Consider the following 24,776-nt stretch of genomic DNA (forward strand, 5'->3'; position numbering starts at 1 on the left):
CCAAAAAGGCTATTTATTACACATCCGTGTTCTTTAAAGCTTTTAGCCCTTTAACATTACCCTTTTGGTCCATCGCACTTTAGCGTGATAAACAATCGCACTTTAGCGAACAAACAGCCGTCGCACTTTAGCGTGATACACCATCGTACTTTAGCGTAGACCATCGTACTTTAGCGTAGACCATCGCACTTTAGCGTGACCATCGCACTTTAGAGTACCATCGCACTTTAGAGTCTTACACATATATATTTGGTTATTACTTCAAAATTAATAACGGACCTATTTACAATTGGATAAAACAAATGTAAAAAGGAGCAAACGGCAAGATAAAAATCTAAAATTTGTTTTCAATTATGTACTATTGTACAACATTTGAGAAGGTTTCAAATTATTATTGAATACAGACCTACAACTCTGGCATGATACAATTGATGCAACTATGAGATCACGACAAATATTTTTTGAGTTAACATACGGATGGACAATCGGACGGACTATGGTATCCTATCATATGTCCTGTCTAAGACGGCGTATAACGACGAAAATAATATTATATTGAGGTAAATATTTGAGATCTATAAAAAAAATCGTACGTCAGATTAGAGAGCAAAAAAAAATCATAAAAAAACAGTAGAGATTTTACAGTTTAATCATGTTAATCAATAGTAAATTTACAAAATGACGTTAAATTGATATTTCATGTTGGAACAGTAGTAATGACTACATGGCTTGTGTTTTCATCGGGGGGAAAACGTCGACAGGCAGTACTAGTGGTATCGACAAAAAGGTTGTAAAGCTCATAAAAAATATCAGCCTTATAATTTAGTATAAGACGCGCAAAAGACTGATCCTTTATGTCGAATCAAAGCATCCTTTATGTCGAATCAAAGCAGCCCAATAATTGAATAGTATTAAAACCAAACATTTGAAAATGTTGTCAAAATCTACATAACACCATCTATGACTAGTATAGAAAAAAATTGTATTCATATGCCAAAGTTAACACCGTGAATGATTTTGGCCTTCCAACTGTTTTGATTGTAGTGTCATTGATGTGATTTATTTGGTCGATAAGCACGCTCGACCTGGCACATTAAATTACGAATTTGTGACTGTAAATTATAATTCTGGCATAAGGCCACACCAATTTAATTTCTTGTTCTACGGATTTTTGGACTCCAAAATTTGGGGCATGCGAGCGATTTGAAAATTTTAATAAAAAATATTTAATTTGCAAAATTTTGAGGGGAAGCTTGAAAAGTAAAAGCGAGCGATTATATTTTTTTCTGTAAACATAAAATAATAGGTTTTGACAATATTAAAACTTGATTTATCACTTGTACTTTGACAATTTCTTTAATTTCTGAAGTATTCTTTCCCTGTTCACCAAGAAATAATTAAATTCTGGTCTATGTATGTGTGACTGACAATGAGACAATTCTCCATCCAAATCATAATCAGTTTGGGGGCAACCCCTTAATGTTATAAATATCCCTTTTACATGTTTTATGATGGATCAATATAAGTTATAATATATTTGTTTGTACAAAAGGGCTCATATTTTCTCATAGAACTATATATCTATCTGGTATTAAATGGTCAAAACATGTCCAAGAATTTATTAATATTCCTGGACTTTAACCATGTTAACACATTTACTTTCACAGTTTAATATTATTCATAATAAGTGGACTCCTCTTTTAAAAAAGTTGTTTAAAATATGATGTAACTCTCCTCTTTTTTAGTACAAAATTTTAAGTGTTCAAAGGTTTTGTATAGAAGAACTATACAAATCTTTGGTATTTCTCTTTTCTTTTCTACATCAGTAAAATGACCCCTTGTCTCAACCTGGCAATAACAAACACAGGTCAAAGTACGGCCTTTTACACAGGGCTTTCATACAGACCAAACAGCAAGCTATAAAGGACCCCAAAATTATTAGCGTACACAATTCGAACAGGAAAACCAACGATCTAATTTATATATCCAAACGGGAAAATACCAATGAACAACAAACGATAACTGCTGAACGAAATGCTCCTGAATCAATCAGGACAGCTGCATAAACATGCAGCGGCTATGGATAGTTTTGTTTCGCCAGCATACAATATAATTGCAGTTGAAAGCAAATCCTTCAGAAGTTCTTTGCACTTTATTCTAACAACGATCATTTTTGATAGAGAATATAAGTAAGGGGGAAAGAAACCAATTTTTTTTTGTTCTTCACGGAAATACCCGCTGTTATAACTTTTTATCGGAGCACTCCAGGTTTCATGCTGAAACAAATATTCTCACAGATATTTACATAGTGTGGTGGGGTGTTTTATGTTTAATATCGTTATATACAGGTTAGACTGTGATTAAACAAATGTTGATATCTTTTTATAATATTTACAACAACAAAAACGGTGCGGGAAATGGACATGATTACAATTCCGGATGGGGGAAGCGGGAATATAAAAAAAATAAAAAAAATCTGTTTTGAAAAAAATAGGTGCGGGCGGGTCCGTCGAACAAGGGTTCAAATTGGTGTGACCTAATTGCTCAGTTTGTATCTAAAATGTCACTAGTAAGTTTATAAGTAGTGACACCCCCTTATTCATAGTTGTGATGTATAACGTGTGTCTCTTTTCTCAACGCATCATATTATACATGTGGTAAATAACTTTTTGGCTGGTATCGCTTTCCGATGCATCGGATATCTCGCCAGGCTTATATGTGTTTATATGGAAGCCTTTGTGCTTTGTTTAAGCTTTATTAATTCCTTATTGTACATTTATATGTGTATATGGATGAAGTGTTATCTGGCTGTACTCAATCTTTTTTTCTTTTTCACATTTTTAACATTGTAAAAATAACAGTTTATAAAACAGGAAAGACAACTCACCTGATCATATTTTAACGTTGAATCCCCTGCTGTGATATTATTTGTTGTAATAAGATGCTGTTCTAGATGATTTTTGACGTTGTACCATCTGGAATCCCTGTTACTAAAACTGACACAATACAAAACAGCCAGGAATATCGTATATAAAACTAGTTCTATAAATATCTCTTGTATTCGAAGTCGCTGCTGTCTTTTTTCTTTCAATCTAGCAAGTTTCTTTGGTTTCAATGGAGATTGCTTTTTTTTGTTCACATCTTAAACAACAGAAATAAGAAAAATTATGAATAACTATCTATATACTGACGTTTGATTTTGTTAGGTTTTAAGGAATTGTACAGTTACATCTTTTATACTGATAGAAACATGTCGGCCTTTTCTGCAAAAACTTGCCCAATTATAATATTCCACATATAAGAGATCATGAGAGATGTGGTATGATTGCCAACGAGACAACTCTCCACAAGAGACCAAATGACAAAGAAATTAATGACTATAGGTTACCATACGGCCGTTATCAATGAGCAAAACCAATACCGTATAGTGAGCTAAAAAAGGCCCATATGACAAACAATTCAAACGAGAAAACTAACAGCCTGATTTATGTACAACAAAATGAACAAACAAAAAATATGATATACAGCAACAAACGACAACCACTAATTAACAGGCTCCTGACTTGGGACAGGCACATACAGAATGTGATGAGGTTAACACTGTTCGCAACAAGACTTGTTTATCTAATGTATTGATTATCTCCCAAACCATCTCGGGATAACCCATATTTAGTATAAAAGTATGTAATACAGGCATTGCAAAGATGTATAATCTATCGAACAATGATAGCAAAATTCCAGCTAATCCTCTAATTTCATTGGTTACCTTGACAGGGTATATGAACCCATTACCCCGTGGTAAGGACGTCGATATGGGACTGTGTTTAAGATAGCATCCGTCGCTGTAACAAATCATTCAAATAAAGATTTGGCGTCATCTTGAATTTTTTAGCGAATATTCCGATTTTATTTTATTTTTTTACTCCTTATCATTTATTTTTTTTATATCGGTGAAGAGAGATACTCATAATTATCGTGTGCTACAAAATGACAACACAAAGACTTGTCACGCAATCAAGAAAAAAAACCAAAAGGCAGCGTTAATACAACCTCCCCCACACCCCCCCCCCCCAAACCCCAACCCCATCCCCCACAAAATTGCACATCGAAGGCTAACTTGAACGCTAAAAAGTTGTTTGGAATTACCTAGATAATAGAAATCAAGATTCCAATTCAAAAGCTGTAATATTCACAGACTAAGCAGAGCTATGTAATGATTTTATCCGGATTTAGAACAAAAGAGGGAGAGTTATATAAAGGGACGTCTCTGGCGGTGTAAGAAGTTCAATAAACCGGTATTTGAAATATTCTATTTAATTCTCATTATGTCACAAAGGGCGTGTCATGCGCTCTTGGTGCAGCTGTTAAAAGATACATATTCTTAAAATTGTTAAAATCCTCATTTCATAGCAATAACATCTATAACAAGTCGACTGAAAATTTCGGTTATTTGACCTTTTTCTAGTTCTTGTCATTCTGATCATTTTTGCTCTTTAAGACTTGTCTCTATCTTTTTTTAGTTTTGGAATTAAGCGTAAGTCATGGGTTTAAATTCTAATTTCATGGAGCTAAGGAGTCGTCTGATAAATTAGATTATTGACCTATTTCTATATCTTATTTTGATGATCAGTTTCAAAGATAACAGTTTCTCTCCATGCATTGTAGTTTATGTCCAAAAGGAAAACAAACGTGCACAAGCTGAAATATTTCGTTTGCTTTACTGATCATGATTGTATATATGCGGAATGTCTTGCGAAAACTGTTATATTAAAAGTATAAATTAAACTTAACAATACCAATGATAAATGTAAATGTCACGTCACGCCTTTAAATCATCGCATATACCAAATATAGTTAATCTTTTTCTTATAGTATCTTGGAAATAAATCAAACCAAGAAAACAAATCTTTGACTACTGAACCATGAACATGAGGTCACGTTCAAATGAACTCTGCCAGACAGACATGTACATCATACAACAAGTATAGTTAACCTCTGAAATATAAAGGTTCTCAATGCTTTTCAACTTCGTACTCCATTTGAACTTCTAACTTCGAGCGTCACTGATTCTTTTGTAGAAGTACAAAATTATAAGCATGGTATCGTTTAGATTATTTTTTTATATTTTTAAATTTTTTTGGCTATACATTTTAGTACCTTTTAGTCATATCGGGGAAAGCGCACCAAAACGTATAAAAGTTTTACTTCTGTAAATATAGACACTGCAAAAGGAGCCTCTTTTATGACTAAACTTTGCCTCTTTTACTATGAATTTTCGTCAAAAATCCTTTCCTAGATACGACTATCACGTGCACTACTAATTTTTGCAAACGTCAAGCATATAGGATTGTGCGGCATGTTTTCAACCGTCAAACATATAGGGTTGTGCGGCATGTTTTCAAACGTCAAACATATAGGGTTGTACGGCATGTTTTCAAACGTCAAACATATAGGGTTGTGCGGCATGTTTTCAAACTCAAATATATAGGGTTGTGCGGCATGTTTTTCACTACTCATTTTTGCAAACGTCAAGCATATAGGGTTGTGCGGCATGTTTTCAAACGTCAAGCATATAGGGTTGTGCGGCATGTTTTCAAACGTCAAACATATAGGGTTGTGCGGCATGTTTTTCACTACTCATTTTTGCAAACGTCAGCATATAGGGTTGTGCGGCATGTTTTCAAACGTCAAACATATAGGGTTGTGCGGCATGTTTTCAAACTCAAATATATAGGGTTGTGCGGCATGTTTTTCACTACTCATTTTTGCAAACGTCAAACATATAGGGTTGTGCGGCATGTTTTCCACTACTCATATTTGCAAACGTCAAACATATAGGGTTGTGCGGCATGTTTTTCACTACTCATTTTTGCAAACGTCAAACATATAGGGTTGTGCGGCATGTTTTCCACTACTCATATTTGCAAACGTCAAACATATAGGGTTGTGCGGCATGTTTTTCACTACTCATTTTTGCAAACGTCAAACATATAGGGTTGTGCGGCATGTTTTCCACTACTCATATTTGCAAACGTCAAACATATAGGGTTGTGCGGCATGTTTTTCACTACTCATTTTTGCAAACGTCAAACATATAGGGTTGTGCGGCATGTTTTCCACTACTCATATTTGCAAACGTCAAACATATAGGGTTGTGCGGCATGTTTTCAAACGTCAAACATATAGGGTTGTGCGGCATGTTTTCAAACTCAAATATATAGGGTTGTACGGCATGTTTTCAAACGTCAAACATATAGGGTTGTGCGGCATGTTTTCCACTACTCATATTTGCAAACGTCAAACATATAGGGTTGTGCGGCATGTTTTCCACTACTCATATTTGCAAACGTCAAGCATATAGGGTTGTGCGGCATGTTTTCAAACGTCAAGCATATAGGGTTGTGCGGCATGTTTTCAAACGTCAAACATATAGGGTTGTGCGGCATGTTTTTCACTACTCATTTTTGCAAACGTCAAACATATAGGGTTGTGCGGCATGTTTTCAAACGTCAAACATATAGGGTTGTGCGGCATGTTTTTCACTACTCATTTTTGCAAACGTCAAGCATATAGGGTTGTGCGGCATGTTTTCAAACGTCAAACATATAGGGTTGTGCGGCATGTTTTCAAACTCAAATATATAGGGTTGCGCGGCATGTTTTCAAACGTCAAACATATAGGGTTGTGCAGCATATTTTCAACATTTATTTGCCTCGAACCTCTAAGAGTTTAAATCTACACTAAAATTCTTTACTACCACTCCTTTTACTTTGAGTCTTCCTGCAATTTAATTTGACCGCTATCGAACTGCATTTATACTTGTAAAACTCCCAAGGTGTTTATCTACTAGATGAAACATGAAGATCATATCTAACAACCAGTAAGTAAACAAAACAAAATATCTATGATAAAATTGAGAATGGAAATGGGGAATGTGCCAAAGAGACAACAACCCGACCATTGAAAAAAAACAACAGCAGAAGGTCACTAACAGGTCTTCAATGTAGCGAGAAATTCCTGATATTTTAATCACACCAAAAGATACGTGGTTTGTTCATCAGCTGTATTTACAAAGTGCAACCTTTAAAGTGTTTTTTTAATTTATCAATAATTAATGTATACTACAATAAAATCATGTAAAAAAATGACAAAAATGTCAAAAGACCGCCTTATCATCAGAACGTCGTATTAAAAAAGAAACGAAAGATACCAAAGGGACATTCATACTTAAAGGTCGGGAATAAATTGACAACACCATGGCAAAAAAGGAAAGATCAAAAGACAAACAAACAGTATACAAAACACAGCATAGAAAACTAGAGACTGAGCAACACGAACCCCACAAAAAAATCCGCTTAATCTCGTGTGCTCCAGAAAGATAAGAAGATCCTGCTCCATATGTTGTGCCCGTCTTGTTACAAATGTGAGTACAAACCCGATGATATGTACAATTCGGTAGGTCACATTCATGAAAAAAAGAAGGATTGGATTGTGGTTACGACAATTGAAACATATCCGTCGTCATCTGTGAAAAACTGATATTCCATAAGTTTTCCATAATGACATATGTATATTTTTTCTTCATTAATGACCAGACTGTTTAATTGTGTTCAACCAAAAGGTGAAGAATCAAACCAAATTGTTTATGTAGTAATTACATGTTTTTTTTTATATTTAAATATATATATTACTTTATATTGATGTCATGCCTTAACGTTTCACTCAATGTTTAAATGAAAACGGATTAATTGGGGACAAATGAGATTGAACAACAGATATTTCTTTGAAATGTATATCTATGTAAACAAACTATACCTAAAAGATCTGAACATGGACTTGCTGCTCGTCTTTTGGTCTCTAGAAGAAGTTTCTCCCTGTCGTATTTCCCAGTTTTCTCTTTATAACTCTTTACAATCCAAGAGAATATAACTGACATCAATATAATCTGAAACACATAAGTGAAGATGTAAAATATTGGTAATTTGCTTTTCATGTATAATGTGTTACATTTGTTCCTCAGTTTTTAAATAATGATAGACATACTATACCCCATCTCCTTATTTCATATATAATATGATATATAAACATGTGGAGTCAAACTTTTTATTTGTGTTTAACATTAATATTGGTTTTAACTTGTATAATTTTAAAAGTATCGAAATATTGTACAAGAAAGACATTGTTGAGTTTTCAAGATTAAATTATAAAAACAAGTTTAATTAAACAACGATGTTATTTGAAAAAAGCCGTTAAAGAGAAAGTATGCTAGTGTTATATAACGTGAATCTGTTGAAAATGCAACTTAGTTTTACTACTTTTATATATATGTAATTTTGTTCAGACATATTTGATAACAGCTAGAGTTTTAAGGTTCATGTGGACCCTATGGCTAAAATGGCCGTATTTTCACCTCAAAATTTTCTCTGAGTACAGACAAACCTGCGCATCTGGAAAAGTTTTAAGGCATAGCATGCCCTAGATAAATAGAATTCAAATGCATTGTATGATTTAGAAAATTCATAACTTAACTGGATTTTGCCGTACACTTTTTTTCGTCTCTGCAGAAGACGATAAAATTAACAAACAGTTGAGTTTACCTTGATATGGTCCACTCAGGTACACAGTTTAAATAACCAATTATTGTCAGGTATCTATTGTCCATCTAATGTCCATGTCAATTAAAAATGCTCACTTAAATTTTACCTGTGGGGAAGTTCTCAAACCCGTTTCCCAACTTAGTTTATTTTGGCACCTTCTGGAGAAATGAAAAAAAGTGCACGGCAAAATCCTGGTAAGTTTTTACTTTTCTAAAACATAAAACATATTTAAAATTCATTTATCTAGGGCATGCTATGTCTGATTTTTTTTACAAATGCGCAGGTTTGTCTGTACCCAGAGTAAATTTTGAGGTGAAAATACGGCCATTTTAGCCATAGGGTCCACATGAACCTTAACCAAAAGTATCTTATTTTGAAAATTTGGTAGCTATTAGCACATTCCAAAAATTATACTTTCATTCTGTTGTTATTTTGCGAAATTCTTGTATTTTTAACTGCAGCTTCTATTAACAACTATATTGGTGATCCTTTAAAAAACAAGTGTTATAAAGTTATTGATTTGATAAAGTGCAGCAATTTCAATTGAGTAAAAAGGGGGGGGGGGATTTAATAGAAAAATAAATGTACAAAGAGTACTAAAATTTATTGTTTTTATACATCTCTTCTTTTTTTTTAAATTCATCCAATTATCTCGATAAAACATCAGATGAGATGTACAGCTGCTATTTTACAAACTGTTTTGATGTATGTTGTTCATCCTGTATTCATATATATTGTACAAATGGTTAGACTTATCATCTAGTTTGACGATGATTAAGTTACACGAATTATAGGAAAGTAATTTTTTACGAATTTAGAAAAAAATTCGTATAAGATTTTTAACTTCAAATCCTGATTATTAATATGAGGCATGCGACAATGAGAGTCCACATACATAGTTATTAAAATACTGACATTTGAAAAATCGAAATTACAGTAAAAGGCCATCAATTATGTATACAAATGATAGTTTACATTAAACAATACAAGACATCACTATCATGTATAAACAATCCGTAAATTTGGAGATACCCTTCATAATTAGTTCCATGACAACACAATATTACTCTTTACCAAATAATTTAAAAAAGAAATTATTCCCAGCATACTTACTGTTGAAAATGTAACTAAGATACGGCAAAGTATCCAAATGTTGGCCATATATATAATAATTTCATTTTGATGACATTATTTTCAATATAGATAAAACAAAAAAAACAAAAAACGCTCTCTTCAGATAACGTTTCGTCATACCAAAGTATTATTTATGTATTTGTATATTATAATAAAATTGAGAATGGAAATTGAGAATATGTCAAAGAGACAACAACTCGACCAAAGAGCAGACAACAGCCGAAGGCCACCAATGGGTCTTCAACGCAGCGAGAAAATCCCGCACCCGGGGGTGGTCCTCAGATTGCCCCTAAATAATATGTGTACTAGTTCAGTGAAAATAGACGTCACACTAAACTCCAAAACGTATAAATGAACTAAATTAAAAAAAAAATACAAGACTAACAAAGGCCAGAGGCTCCTGAGTTGGGACAGGCGCACACATGCGGCGGGGTGTATACCTTAAAATGACAACGATACAAATCTTCGTGTAACTATTCAATTCCTTATCAGATACAAATCTTCGTGTAACTATTCAATTCCTTATTAGATACAAATCTTCGTGTAACTATTCAATTCCTTATCAGATACAAATCTTCGTGTAACTATTCAATTCCGTATCAGATACAAATCTTCGTGTAACTATTCAATTCCTTATCAGATACAAATCTTCGTGTAACTATTCAATTCCTTATCAGATACAAATCTTCGTGCAACTATTCAATTCCTTATCAGATACAAATCTTCGTGCAACTATTCCATTCCTTATCAGATACAAATCTTCGTGTAACTATTCAATTCCTTATCAGATACAAATCTTCGTGTAACTATTCAATTCCTTATCAGATACAAATCTTCGTGTAACTATTCAATTCCTTATCAGATACAAATCTTCGTGTAACTATTCAAGTCCTTATCAGATACAAATCTTCGTGTAACTATTCAATTCCTTATCAGATAAAAACAGAAAAGAGAATTTTGTAGTTGATAAAACCATAATGTGATTTAAAATGATACGAAATTAATTTTCATTGTTTAACAAGCAAAAATAAGTTACAATAAATGTTCATGGAATCATAAGATGCTCCTTCCTTATTATTTACGCAAAGTCCTGGGGAAAAGAATCGGAACTAGAAGAAAGACACTATAATGGACGATAGAAACGCAAAGGGAAAGGATTAACTATTTTAGATTCTTTGGTATATTGATATTGATATTTTTATTCATTTTTGTTTTTATTGATTGTTCTACGGTTATTGAGGACTTCATCCTCGTAGAATTAATAATTCAGGGTCTACGAGAAGAAGATTGTTAACTAAAACTCATCATTTTTCGTTGATGCACTTTTGCCCCTTTGTTTGTATATTTCCCAAATTTATCTCTATGCACATATCTGTAGTGACGTCGTCTCAGATGTGAATGAACGCAACTGATCTACGACTGGTATAATGATTCCAATGTAAATAATGGATTCCATGATAAAATGATGATTTCAACTTTCGAATCGTCAACTTCCCATTACACAGCATTAACAAACTGTCTGCTCCATCGTATGTACATATCTCAATTCATGCATTACGCTCGTGCATTTTCAACTATATGGAGTTTATCTGCACAATTGTGCTCCTTACATAAAAACTGTCCCAACAGAGTTACAAGAAAGAACGACTGAAAACGACGCTACATTAGGTTTTACGGCAACATCACCAATCGGTTGATCGATACGATATGTATGTGTCTAAACTCAATAGCGACATGTTTTCGAAGTCCTAGGTCGGTAGATAACAATGTGTTGTCTAATCTATTAATTCACGGAGTTTATCCTATTCCAGAGTTTGACATTCTGACTGATTATGAAAAAGCAGGGTGGGTGATACACGCAGATCAGGAAACCCTTACCCTGTCATGTCTCTCATTAAAACTTTTGTTTTATGTTATATTTTCCTCAGTTTCTGTGTATCATCTTGAACTGTCTTATTTACCAATTGATAAAATCTGAAGATTGGTAAAGATTTGTAAACTACAATTGCCTTCATTTAGCATAGCCACATGCATGATGTTTCTGTCTCAAGGCAGGGGACTGTAATTCAGTAGTAGTCATTGATTTGCGTCTGTCACATTTTTTGTAGTTCGATGTCATATAGAAACCTATTATAACTAAAATTATGGTGTTTTCCATTTGGCAATAGTGGTACAATCAAAGAGCTGATAGCTCTGAAGTGGAAGAAGGTGAATAAAAGGTAACTTGAATTACCATAAAAGCAGCCCCACTTACCCAGGCTGCTTTGTTCCATTATCGTTAAAATGTATTTTTTTACTTCAAACAAGAAAAGGTCATAAGTACATGGATTTCCCATCCGTACAATCATTTTCTATGTTCAGTTGACTATGAAAATTAGGTAAAATCTTTAATTTGGCAGTAATTAAGAAGATCATATCAAGAGGAACACATGTGTACTAAGTTTCAAGTTGATTGGATTTCAACTTCATCAAAAACTACCTCGACCATAAACTTTATAACCGGAAGCAGGACGGACGGACAGACTAGAAAACATATTGCCCATAAATGGAGCATAAAAATAGTAAGACTTGTTACATACCTGCCAACTTTTGAAAGTTCCCATATGGGTTTTTACTGCACAACAATTTTAAAGGTTACAATTTTTAGCGACGTATTTTGCAAGATCTGGATTGTCTAGAAAAAGTGTCATATTTGTATGATGAACTTACATGCCTTTTCCTTAAGTCTGTTTGCATGATTCTAGTTATATATTAAATCGGTAGAAAAATATACATGAAGCTAGCAGACCAGGGTTTATTTTCCAGATTAAGAATATAAGATGCTTGTTGAAATTTCCAATTTTGAATTATGCACAAAGATGGACCTTTAACAGGTTGGGAACAACACTCCAAATGAGGGTAACCTAACTTGAAGATCATCACAACCCACTGTAAAAAATGAACACAAAATAGAATTTTTCAATAAAATGCTGAAAATAGGCTTTAAAGTATTAAAATGCATTGCAAAAAACAAATATTTCATTAAATAAATTTAAGTAGAATATTCCTATGATATTCCTTTTCATATTGGATACAAATTTTATTGAGTCTACTGCAGACACTTTGTAGTCAAAGTGTTTCAACTGAGGTACTACACAGGCGTCAAAAGGCGTCATTATGGAGTAAAGGGGGTGGCGTCAAAAAGCGTCATTATGGAGGAAAGGGTTAAGTACTGAATGGTCAAAACATCATGTTTTTTTATCGACATAAATTTTGTCATAAATGTAACCAAATGATGTAGAAATTGTGTTTTTTCTTCAAATTTCCATCAAATTGTAATGTTTATAGTTCCATTATTGCCTCTCTATTTGAATAAAATAAAATAATAAGAAGAATCTGTTTCTTGTTTTGTTTTGTTTTGTTTTTGACAAATGATTGTTCACTGCTAGCAAATGAATCATTATATTTATATATCTTATCTGTATATATTTTTGTTCATGTCTTCATCTCCTTATCATTTATAAATGTATAGACAAATAAGAAAGAAATAAGCTCCACATGTATATTTGCAACATCGTAAATTAATTAAATAAACATTCTGCTGTAAACAAAATTATGATATAAACTTCAATTTAATCCTTGAAAGGAGGTCTAGATTGCTAAAATAATTTATAAATTTTAATTTTTTTATTTGTCCAAAATCATTTAAATTCATTTAATCAACATCCTTTTATGATTATTTGATTAAAATGTTAATCATTTATAGTCTTTTTACAATTTAAAAGCAAAATAACTGAAAACAGGATAAAACAAAGGGAAGTAACAAAAAAGTATTTCAATATTCCCAATACACATCGTTTTGATAACACAACGGCAGTTAGCCGGAGGTAAACATCGTTGATTACCAGTATGTTTGACACCCAAGCTGTCAAGTGAAGCCATATAATTATACATCTTCTTTGATGTTCAGGTAAAATTTAACACAGGTGTCAATTACACCCGTACAGTAGTAAGAAATGATCAAATATGGCGTCTGAAAAATTTCATACACGGGAGTTTTTTCTCCTAAACGGGAGGTTCACATGTATGTTACGAAAGGCATCTAATTCACATGACAAAGGAAAACCATGAATAAAGACAACACTTTATATATCCTTTTTATTTATATAAAAACAAAATCTTCTTGTCTGCAGGATTGCAAATTCGTAACTTCAAGGGCGAACTTGTAAACAGGGCGAGTTGTCCCGATACCAAATTCACGCATGCGTAATACAAATATCTACAGTTAAAACATCCTGTTACAAGTAAACAAATAACGTTCATGTGGATGAGATGAAATCTAATAATTTACATAAATAAAAGGGTCATATTTACGATAGTGATTGTTTTACAATCATAATTTACAAATTAAATGATTCAGATGCCTAATCATGTGTAAAAATCGGTGTCAGGAATCTAAGTTGTTTTGAAATTGTAATACACGAAATGAATGCGGCATACGGAGACTCAAGGTGTCAGACCACCAATTAAAAGTCCCTATCTGTTCAACCAAATTTTGCAATTTTCATAGCTTTCTAAATTTTTTATCTTAAGTTTAACCTCTTACAAACCAGGTATGTCCTGAATCGTACATGTATCACCTTTCTTCATGCCAATTTTCGGCATACCTTTAAAGCCATATAAGAAAGAAGAGACCTTCCGAATGGATGTACCACTAAAAATAACCCCTGGTTTTCTTGAAATCTTAAATTAGTATACTATGGAGCGCATTAATCCTCAATTTTTAATTTCAACTCATAGACAAGTAAATTTGGGCTCAAAATGGTCTTAATATATTTCTCTTTCACCAAAAGTTTCATTTCTGCAAATTTGTTAGGTAGTTTAAGTAAACAATGACATCAAATGCACTATTTTTTGTCCCGAGTAGGCCTACTTTTACATACGTTCTAAATTTGAGGGAGTAATTGGTGGTCTGACACCTAAAGAGCCAAAAAAGTTGCTCAGAAATCTTTGCTTTGCTTTATTCTTAATCCTTAGTCAATTTGAAGTCAGAAACAGCTTATCTGAGCATAATGTGACTTATATTACAAATTTCACAGCTCAATTTAAACTGACTGTAATTTATGACTTTGATAGAAAATACTTGAAAATTTCATTTTGGGCTACAGGAACAGAAACTTTAAATATCAAGATCAGTTTTGTTGATTTTTTTCTTGTTTGTTCTACTACTTAAAAGACTTTCCACAATTTTTAACATGGGTTAAGTAAAAAATCCAAGGTATTGAAGAGTCAAGGAATATTGACCCCCCTTTTTTACACCTGGTGTAAGTAATGGGACTATTAAATGATCAAAAGTGCAGTCATGGTCATTTAACTGTTTTTATTTACTATCAATTGATACAACTTAAGGTATAAAACTTTCATTTGAGATAATAAATGGGATTTTGTGAGTTTTTGCAATGTTTACATCAGGCTATGTTATCTGCCAAATACATGCTATGACGCAATGATATAAGGGATAAAAATCAAATAATTTCATTAAATCTTGATGACAACAACTTTTTTTGGTAGTAAAATAACCATGTTTTAATGTTGATACCACAGAAACAACTTACTGTGCATTTATAACAATTTGGGACATTTTTTTTTATGTAAAGCATATTGTCAGGGTGGGAAAAGCTAAAAATAGCACAAATTCAAGTTTAAGGCTCTAAGTTTGCAATATGTGACTTTTTGCCCCAAAAAAGATTGAAATGTGACTACTATCACTTCATATGATCAGTTAAGTAAAAAAAATCAATTGTTTTCTGAATTTGAGGTTTCAGCGCATTTCCCTTAAAGGTGTCAGACCACCAATTAAAAGTCCCTATCTGTTCAACCAAATTTTGCAATTTTCATAGCTTTCTAAATTTTTTATCTTAAGTTTAACCTCTTACAAACCAGGTATGTCCTGAATCGTACATGTATCACCTTTCTTCATGCCAATTTTCGGCATACCTTTAAAGCCATATAAGAAAGAAGAGACCTTCCGAATGGATGTACCACTAAAAATAACCCCTGGTTTTCTTGAAATCTTAAATTAGTATACTATGGAGCGCATTAATCCTCAATTTTTAATTTCAACTCATAGACAAGTAAATTTGGGCTCAAAATGGTCTTAATATATTTCTCTTTCACCAAAAGTTTCATTTCTGCAAATTTGTTAGGTAGTTTAAGTAAACAATGACATCAAATGCACTATTTTTTGTCCCGAGTAGGCCTACTTTTACATACGTTCTAAATTTGAGGGAGTAATTGGTGGTCTGACACCTCAATGCCAATGGTCAGCCCCTTAAGTCTTCAGAAGACTTGACGTCTTCTTCCACTAAAAACCTTAAAGCTTAAAAGCGCAATATCATAAATATTTGATTGAGAAATAAAAAGTTATAAAGGAATCGAGTTTACCTACATGAATAGTATTTCTTTCTTCGAATGGTGTTGTTAATAGACACGAAATTTACATTAATAAGAATTCACTTTTCTTGAGATAGAACTGTTCACTACAAACAATGTTCTTTTAGAAATTTATCCCTATATTTCTATTGGAGATATACCATGGATTTTCTAACAATGTTATATCTCCAATTCTGCTCATATATTAATATCAAAGCATGCGAACAATTTAAGCATAGTACTACCAAGAAAATTTCAAATTCCAATGTACAGTTTTCTTCATACATTCCGTGAAATATCTAGGAAATAGCATATTTTAATGAAAAGATGCTAATTTTGAACAATTTGTCAAAGTATTTCTTAATTGTTTAATTGCTTTCATATTTTGTATAAGGTAGCATCTTTTCATAGTAAGTATGCTGTCTGTTTGATTTATATCCTTCCAGCATTAAAATTTGATGTAGATGCTGTTGTTAAAATAATAATGTACTGGGGCATCTTACTTTTACCGGGATGCTAGTTTTGCATATATATATATTTTTTTTTTAATATTTTTCATTTTTTGGGGATGCTGGATTTCCTATATATTGGAATCTTGGCATCCCATTACTTTGGGATGCTGGCATCCCGTGATATTGGGATGCTGACATCCCGTAATATTGGGTTGCTGGCATCCCGTAATATTGAGATGCAGGCATCCCGTAATATTGGGATGCTGACATCCTGTTTTATGCTGGCATCCTGTTATATTGGGATACTGGCATCCCAATAAAAGTTGGATGCTGGTATCCAAAACTGTAAGAGTGCAGACATCGCAAAATATCCGAATGCAGTAATCCTACAAGTCAAAGTTCTGTTTGATACTGTTGGCCGAATTTCTATACATGTACTCCAATGCAGGCTAATGCATAATTTTGTGCAAAAAACAAAACAACAACAAAAATCCGTTTGTTGTTTTCCTTCCAACACTTTATTTCATGACGTCAGGGATATTATGACGTTACATGTGATTTACCATCAGGCGTAGAGATTCATGCAGAGACTGTAACCATAATAAGAAATCAATTCTTAAGAATCACTTATACCGATATAAATAATTTTAAGTAATGAAAACAGATATTATAACGCTTATAATATTCTCTTATTTAAGTTTTTCTAATGTTTAATACTGAAAGAGCTTGCACTATTTTTCTGCTCTAAGTGCGGCAAATCCCACCAGCATGACGTCATGTAATAAATTGTTTAAAATCGGCGAAGTGGACATGGCTGCAAGGGGAAGGACGAAAGACACTACTTTGACCAGTATGCAGCAATTTATTATCATTTTGATATAACAGAAACAAGTACGCAATAGAATGCTATTCATACAGGTAAGTAGATTTGCATATTTTTTTTTACATGCACTTCTGTCAGACAGTTGTCCGAGATGTCTCAGATAGCCATTTATAAGGAATTCTACTCAACTGTAATGGTTTCGTACTATATATTACTGTCGATATTATCGGATGTTGATTTTTTCTATAAGAGACGATTTTACTTGTGTACGGCCGAGATTACTCTGACGTCCTACACCCACGGGGCTCTGGCCTAGCTTGTCTTGCAAAACAGCCGTTTGAAGTCCAAGTAATCTCGACATTGTCGGACTAGCACTTCAGTGACTTGATACGCCAGCCGGCACATAATTCTGATTACTTCAATTTCCTGACAGAAAATTACAGGCTTGAATGGTTAGGCAACAATGATTACTGTCAGTCGCGAGATTCTCCCATGTCCTCTGGGAGGGATGCACTTCGATCCGTTTGTATAATAGAAGCCACTGCCTTGGTGATCAATACGACAATAGTGAATCTAGAACTTTCTATAAATGGGATGGGGGCACTGACTGCCATAACAGAGTCAGAGGGGCCCGCTGAAGTCATCTTTTAGTGATTACCTATAAATCAATCATTTTTTTTTCACACGAAAAGGGGGGGGGGGGGGGGCTGGATCCGCCTATGGTAGCGATGATCATCCTAGACAGACATACTTTTTAACATTTTTTTACATTAAATATATTGGAGAGAAATTCTGAAATTTTAACAGTGCTTAGTGCAAAAAAAAAAAAAGGGTTTAAAACCAGTTGACTTGTGCCCGCCCGAGATTACTCTGGCGTCCTATGCTCATGTGTCTAGCTTCTTGTCTTGCAAAATAGCCTTTAACAATGAACAAAACTCATACCACACAGTCATATATGAATCAGAGTGAATGTAAAATTTGAAAAACTATGATTTAAAGAAAGAACGCATATCATACTTAACAGATTTACCGACTTCAAAATAAATTTACTCTAATAATTAAATATATATGTACTTGCCTTACTGTTGAGACTACTATAACACTGTGTTATAGTAGTTTCAGCTTACTGGAAGAAATTTTTTTCGTGATTTTTTCCTTCTGTTTTTAAAATACAAAGCTCGTTGCAGCTTGATAATAAAAGCAATACATAGCAAATTTGCAAAATGAATGAAAAGAAAAAATTAAGGCAAATGTAAATATCCCTACACGACTTTTGTGTTCCAGGACTAAGCTCAAGAAAAAACCAACACAAATTAAGGTGTTAAGGTTCATGTGGACCCTATGGCTAAAATGGCCGTATTTTCACCTCAAAATTTACTCTGAGTACAGACAAACCTGCGCATCTGTAAAAAATTTCAGGCATAGCATGCCCTAGATAAATAAATTTCAAATATGTTTTATGTTTTAGAAAAATAAAAACTTACCAGGATTTTGCCGTGCACTTTTTTTCGTTCCTCCAGAAGGTGCCAAAATAAACTAAGTTGGGAAACAGGTTTGAGAACTTCCCCACAGGTAATAAGTAAAGTGAGCTGTATTGCTTGACATGGACATGAGATGGACAATAGATATCTGACAATAATTGGTTATTTAAACTGTGTACCTGAGTGGACCATATCAAGGTAAACTCAACTGTTTGTTAATTTTATCATCTTCTGCAGGGACGAAAAAAAGTGTACGGCAAAATCCAGTTAAGTTATGAATTTTCTAAATCATACAATACATTTGAATTCTATTTATCTAGGGCATGCTATGCCTTAAAACTTTTCCAGATGTACAGGTTTGCCTGTACTCAGAGTAAATTTTGAGGTGAAAATACGGCCATTTTAGCCATAGGGTCCACATGAACCTTAATCGAATACACCCTTAGATGGGAATGAAATTTTATAAAAATCACTAAATACATGTAGGATGTATTTAAAAAAAAAAAGAAACCCAAAAAAATATTGATGAAATTGCACACTTTTCTCCCTTTCATATTGTATATATATCTTGATGTTGTTCCATAAAAAGTCAATTGAATCAGTGCATGCTTCAAATGTGTTTTCAATAGTTTTTAACAACTACACAGAAACATCAGGCATATATTGGTGTGGAAAACGTAAGTTGAAAGAAGTCGTTTAAATGAAGGTTTTCTTCAAAATATAATGCGTTTTCTCGTGGGGAAGGGATGTGCAAGTATTTTTGTTTTATCAACCAAGAGTGAGGATGCAATCTTTAAATTTAATACTACATCATTATGATATCAATAAAATTGAGAAAGGAAATGGTGAATATGTCAAAGCGACAACCACCCGACCATAGAGCAAACAACAGCCGAAGGCAACCAATGGGTCTTCAATGTAGCGAGAATTCCCGCACCCGTAGGTGTCCTTCAGCTGGCCCCTAAAATATGCATAATAGTACAGTGATAATGGACGTCATACTAAACTCCGAATTATACACAAGAAACTAAAATTTAAAATCATACAAGACTAACAAAGGCCAGAGGCTCCTGACTTGGGACAGGCGCAAAATTGCGGCGGGGTTAAACATGTTTATGAGATCTCAACCCTCCCCCTATACCTCTAGCCAATGTAGAAAAGTAAAAGAATAACAATACGTACATTAAAATTCAGTTCAAGAGAAGTCCGAGTCTGATGTCAAAAGATGTAACAAAAGAAAATAAATAAAATGACAATAATACATAAATAACAACAGACTACTAGCAGTTAACTGACATGCCAGCTCCAGACCTCAATTAAACTGATCGAAAGATTATGTCTTCATCATATGAATATCAGGTACAATCCCTCCCGTTAGGGGTTTAGTATCATACTATCATAAAATATATGAGAAGAACATAACCCGTGTCATGCCAACAACTGTTTTTTTTTTTTTTTTTTTAAACATATATATATATTTACTTTCTGATCCTTAGTCGAAACATAATTGTTGATAATCTTTCATATATTATACTCGTTTCAGCATTTGTAAAGAAGTGGCTACACCTTTCTGGTTACTATTCGTGTGTTGTGTATTAATGTATCGTAACACTTTATAGTTATTGGACAGGTTAAACTCAGACGACAAAACATCCAAACAACACCAGATCATTTGTGATTCCAACTGATTTCAGATTACTAGCAATAAATGATAATAGAAAGTTAGAAAATTCGAGTTCGTGTAACTGATTTTGTTACATGATTAACAAATATTAAATAATTAAAATACAGAAAAAAGATACAAGTTTAATAATAATTGTTATAAAGAAAATGTAAGTGTTGTTAATGAAATGAAAGACTCAAGTACTAGAAGATCCTGACATGATGAACTGAGGCATTAGGAGTTGTAGACAGCAAGTCCAGAGAGATACTGACAATATCCAGTACGTACAGATCAAAGACACTATGCACCAGTATCGATAATATATATTTTTTTAATATTAGATTGTGGTACATGTTTTATTGTATACAGGCAATTGCGGAAAACACACCTCCTTAATTTATACACTGAAAGCGACTGGGGTTTGTCATAGACGCAAAATGAAATTATTATACAGGCTTATATATACCACTCCTCATATTTAGCATCTTAATAAAAGTACAGTAACCAATCTGTTTTGCAGAGTGTATGTCCTGGATGACTTAGTTAATCAGACATTCCCAAGGTTGATGGTTATTGGGCATTTGAAAGACCAGTAAAAATTGGTTTAAGAAAATTTGTTTGATTGATAACATGCCTTACAAAATGAGCAGTAAAACTTTTATTTTTGTCCAAATCATATGTGTGATTGTTCTGTATAAAAGAATCTAGTCAAGTAAAAAAAAGTTCAATTGATTTTTGAAAGCCTTAGAAACTACTAAACTTGATAGCAATTCAGCAGGCTATTGCATTAAGCTTATCTTCAAAAAGTTTATTCTATGAACATTCGAAACATGAGCATATCAGACTTGAAAATTGTAGTCCTCATATATAAATGTATTGTCTCGAGACCACAATAGTCAATAACATATAACATGTCTTACATAATTGTAATCAGAGTCGGAAAAATAGCATTAAAATTGACCAATAATTGAAACTTGGTACATTGACAGTTTTATAAATATCAAATTGTTGACATCAGTTTTCACATGGTGAACTAGCACTTAACGAATCAGATTCAGTATGTTGGTCAAATATACATTTCATAAACTCTGACCCATGATTTCACATTCTCAATATGCATTAAACTGGCCACTGGACATGAACAAAGACAAAAAATATCATTTCCGGCATTCATCAGTAATGTTTTTTTTTAAGTTAACTGGTTTGATTTCATGTGCATTCAACACGCATCAAAACCTGAGGAAATGTTCTGGGTTTTATATTGGTAGATTTTTACTAAAATCCAGTTGATTAGGAAGCAGCATTTAAATTCGTATGACATAATGAAAAAAGGTATGTCTGAATGATTGTGATGCCAGAATCCCAATATTTGGATGCCAGCATCCAGATATATTGGGATGCCAGCATCCAGATATTTTGGGATGCCATCATCCAGATATGTTGGGATGCCAGCATCCAGATATTTTTGGATGCCAGTACCAGATATTTTTGGATCCAAGCATCCAGATATATTGGGATGCCAGCATCCGCATATTTTGGGATGCCAGCACCCAGATATGGTGGGATGCCAGCATCCAGATATGTTGGGATGCCAGCATCTAGATATGTTGGGATGCCAGAATCCCAATATTTGTGTTCAAACTAGCATCCAAACTGATATGATGTCATCATTCCAATGTGATGGGATGCCAGCATCTAACAATAATTGGAAGCCAGCATACAAACGACGAGGTATTCAATATGAAATTAAAAGAATTACATCAGCATCTATCAAAGGTGAAGATGCAATTTTTTTCCTTCATTATCCGCAGACACTTTTTTAAAATATGCTATATACAGAAATAAGAAGTGCATTTTATACAAAACAATTGCACAACTACAAAAGTTATTAATATAATCGAGAGATCATCCATAATCTTTGGGAACCAATAAAATCCATTATGCAGCATCTGCTATTCATAGGAATAAATGAATCAGTATGATTTTTTGTTAAATGAGCATATGTTGATACTAAAAAAAATGCAATATAGTAGAAATATTCCGAATATGGAAAATGGCCGTAACATTTTCACTGGACATTGAAAAATTTAGTAGAATACAACATAATTTTACCTTAAAAATTCTAAAATTGTTGAAAAGTTCTCTTTTAGCATATGAGAATAATTTACAAATTTTAGTTGAGAACTCATTTCAGATAATTTAAGAAATAATTGATGCCAGCTATACTTTATTGTAGTTTTAACATGGGTAGGCATTGTATTCGTGATTATTTTTGCCAGAGTGATAGCGAGGGCTAAAATAACACGAATATAATGCCAACCCATGTTAAAACTACAATATAGTATAGCTGGCATCAATTATTTCGATTCTGATTAGGCCAAATACGGTAATTTCGATGTTCGCTGTGTATAAGTGTACCGTATTTGTGTAGGCTCTTCCATCAACCTTCCTGTCGATTTTTATCCAACTAGTACTAACCAGTTTAATTTCGCAAAGTATTCAAAATTGAAACAGAAATTAACAAATTAATTTATTAACTAAAACAATATGTGTGTCACAATTTAACAGAAAAGTTATATTACAACAGTCTTTTCCTTTGAGGTCAATTTCTGACACACACATTTTCAAGTCAGTTGTCAATGGCGGTGGACGCACAAGGAGAATCGGGTAGGTCTTTATTTACTAAATTAATCGTAAATATTCCGCCGGTTAATATTGTAGCATTGGTAAATATGTTCATATCTGATAGAGGATTCCTTGATAAAGTTGTGCTGACATTCGAGACTTGGCAGGAGCCAAACGCCTTTGTGCATCTGACGATTTCAAATGCTGTATTACATGATGATTAAAATTAATACTGGGTGACAATCTTGTTGCATTTGTAAAATGGATTGGAAACCTTGGTGGTATATTGGTAATTACGCCTATTTTTTTTATAGGATAATGGGGTTCGATTCTCTGCTAGGGTCAATCCATTTTATCAGAAAAATGAAACAATTTTGTCATTTCAGTACAACAGTAATAATAACCTATACTTTATTTTATATTTTATCGTCGGAACATATGTTTCAATGAAATTACTATATACAATGACATGCCTTTTTAACGGGAGAGATGAAACGTGTTTTTCAGAGGGAGTGGTTTTTAAATTAGAACAGCCAACATGAACGTTGTGGTATCTTGGTCAAATATGCCAATTACGAATTGTAACACATTGTTGTCATTATAAAAGTATTAGTAACAAAATGTGTATCATTTTAGTGTTTGAAAGTGTTTTAATTTAAGGAAATACATTAAATGCATACCAATTTGACGAAATTCATTTTTCTGCCGTAGTCAATATACGCATGTGCAAACTAATTTTATTGGATAATAAAGTGTGGTTTCTTTACAAAGCTAAAGAAGCACGTCATATTAGAATTGATAACAATTATTTTATTGCAAAAACACCTGACATATAGAGAAGATACAACACAATAACAAATTTTCTCAGAACTAACTAGATGAATATGTTATCATAATCCAATGGGAGTGTGGCGATAGAACAGTGCAGTTCTGACAAAAACTCGTAGATTGAAGAAATCTCGTATTATGTTGTTGTATAAGGAGATAGACCATTGTACTTGGATATCAAATTTATATATATTCATCAAAAGTGGACATCAAACACTATTATATTCACACAACGCATTGTTATAGACCCTAATCTGACCAATATCTGCATGCAATATTGGTCTTATGTATCTGGTGAATAGTTTTTTCAGTTGAAATCATATCACATCTCCTTAGTTTTTTTTGTATTAGTTGTATTATACTACCGGGCTCATTAGGGCATGTTAACTAAACATTAATTTATTTTTAATATATCTATGGACCTATGCGTCACTGTGAAAGTAGAAATCATTAAAATTACGACATGTTTACTTTGAGTTATTTTTAGATAAAAAAAAGTACAACATTCAGAAAATCGAAATCTTTTGAACTAACTTGTAACAATAACATATAAAATTGTGAAAAGTTACATGAGCTTGATACAGTATGTTTTATATGTGTAAGATTTGCGAGTAAACGGAAACATGAAATCGCAAGAATTGTGCAACAATAAACAGCTTTGTATGTTGTGTTTCAAAAATGTAATGTTAACTTAAAAACAGGTAGTGACATGACATCATTTGAAGTATATCGATAATTTAGATTTAATCATATAGGTTGTGC

At 33.0% G+C, this 24,776-nt stretch overlaps 1 protein-coding gene and 1 long non-coding RNA gene across 2 annotated transcripts in view; both read right to left on the reverse strand.

Annotated features, from left to right (window-relative positions):
• LOC139489399 (location of vulva defective 1-like) overlaps positions 1 to 24,776 on the reverse strand; it is a 60,813-nt gene that overhangs the window by 3,249 nt on the left and 32,788 nt on the right. Inside the window, exons 18-19 of the mRNA XM_071275715.1 lie at positions 7,816 to 7,945; positions 2,888 to 3,141 (exon numbers count right to left, since the gene is read on the reverse strand). Coding sequence (XP_071131816.1) covers positions 2,888 to 3,141; positions 7,816 to 7,945 — 384 coding nt within the window. The remainder of the gene's footprint in view (positions 1 to 2,887; positions 3,142 to 7,815; positions 7,946 to 24,776) is intronic.
• On the reverse strand, positions 13,851 to 16,096 carry LOC139489451 (uncharacterized). The gene is made up of 2 exons (XR_011656185.1): positions 16,020 to 16,096; positions 13,851 to 14,215 (listed from the first exon to the last, which is right to left on the reverse strand). It is a non-coding gene; the product is annotated as an uncharacterized lncRNA (long non-coding RNA).

This window comes from Mytilus edulis, chromosome 9, assembly GCF_963676685.1.
Source record: "Mytilus edulis chromosome 9, xbMytEdul2.2, whole genome shotgun sequence".
NCBI classification, from domain to species: Eukaryota; Metazoa; Mollusca; class Bivalvia; order Mytilida; family Mytilidae; genus Mytilus; species Mytilus edulis.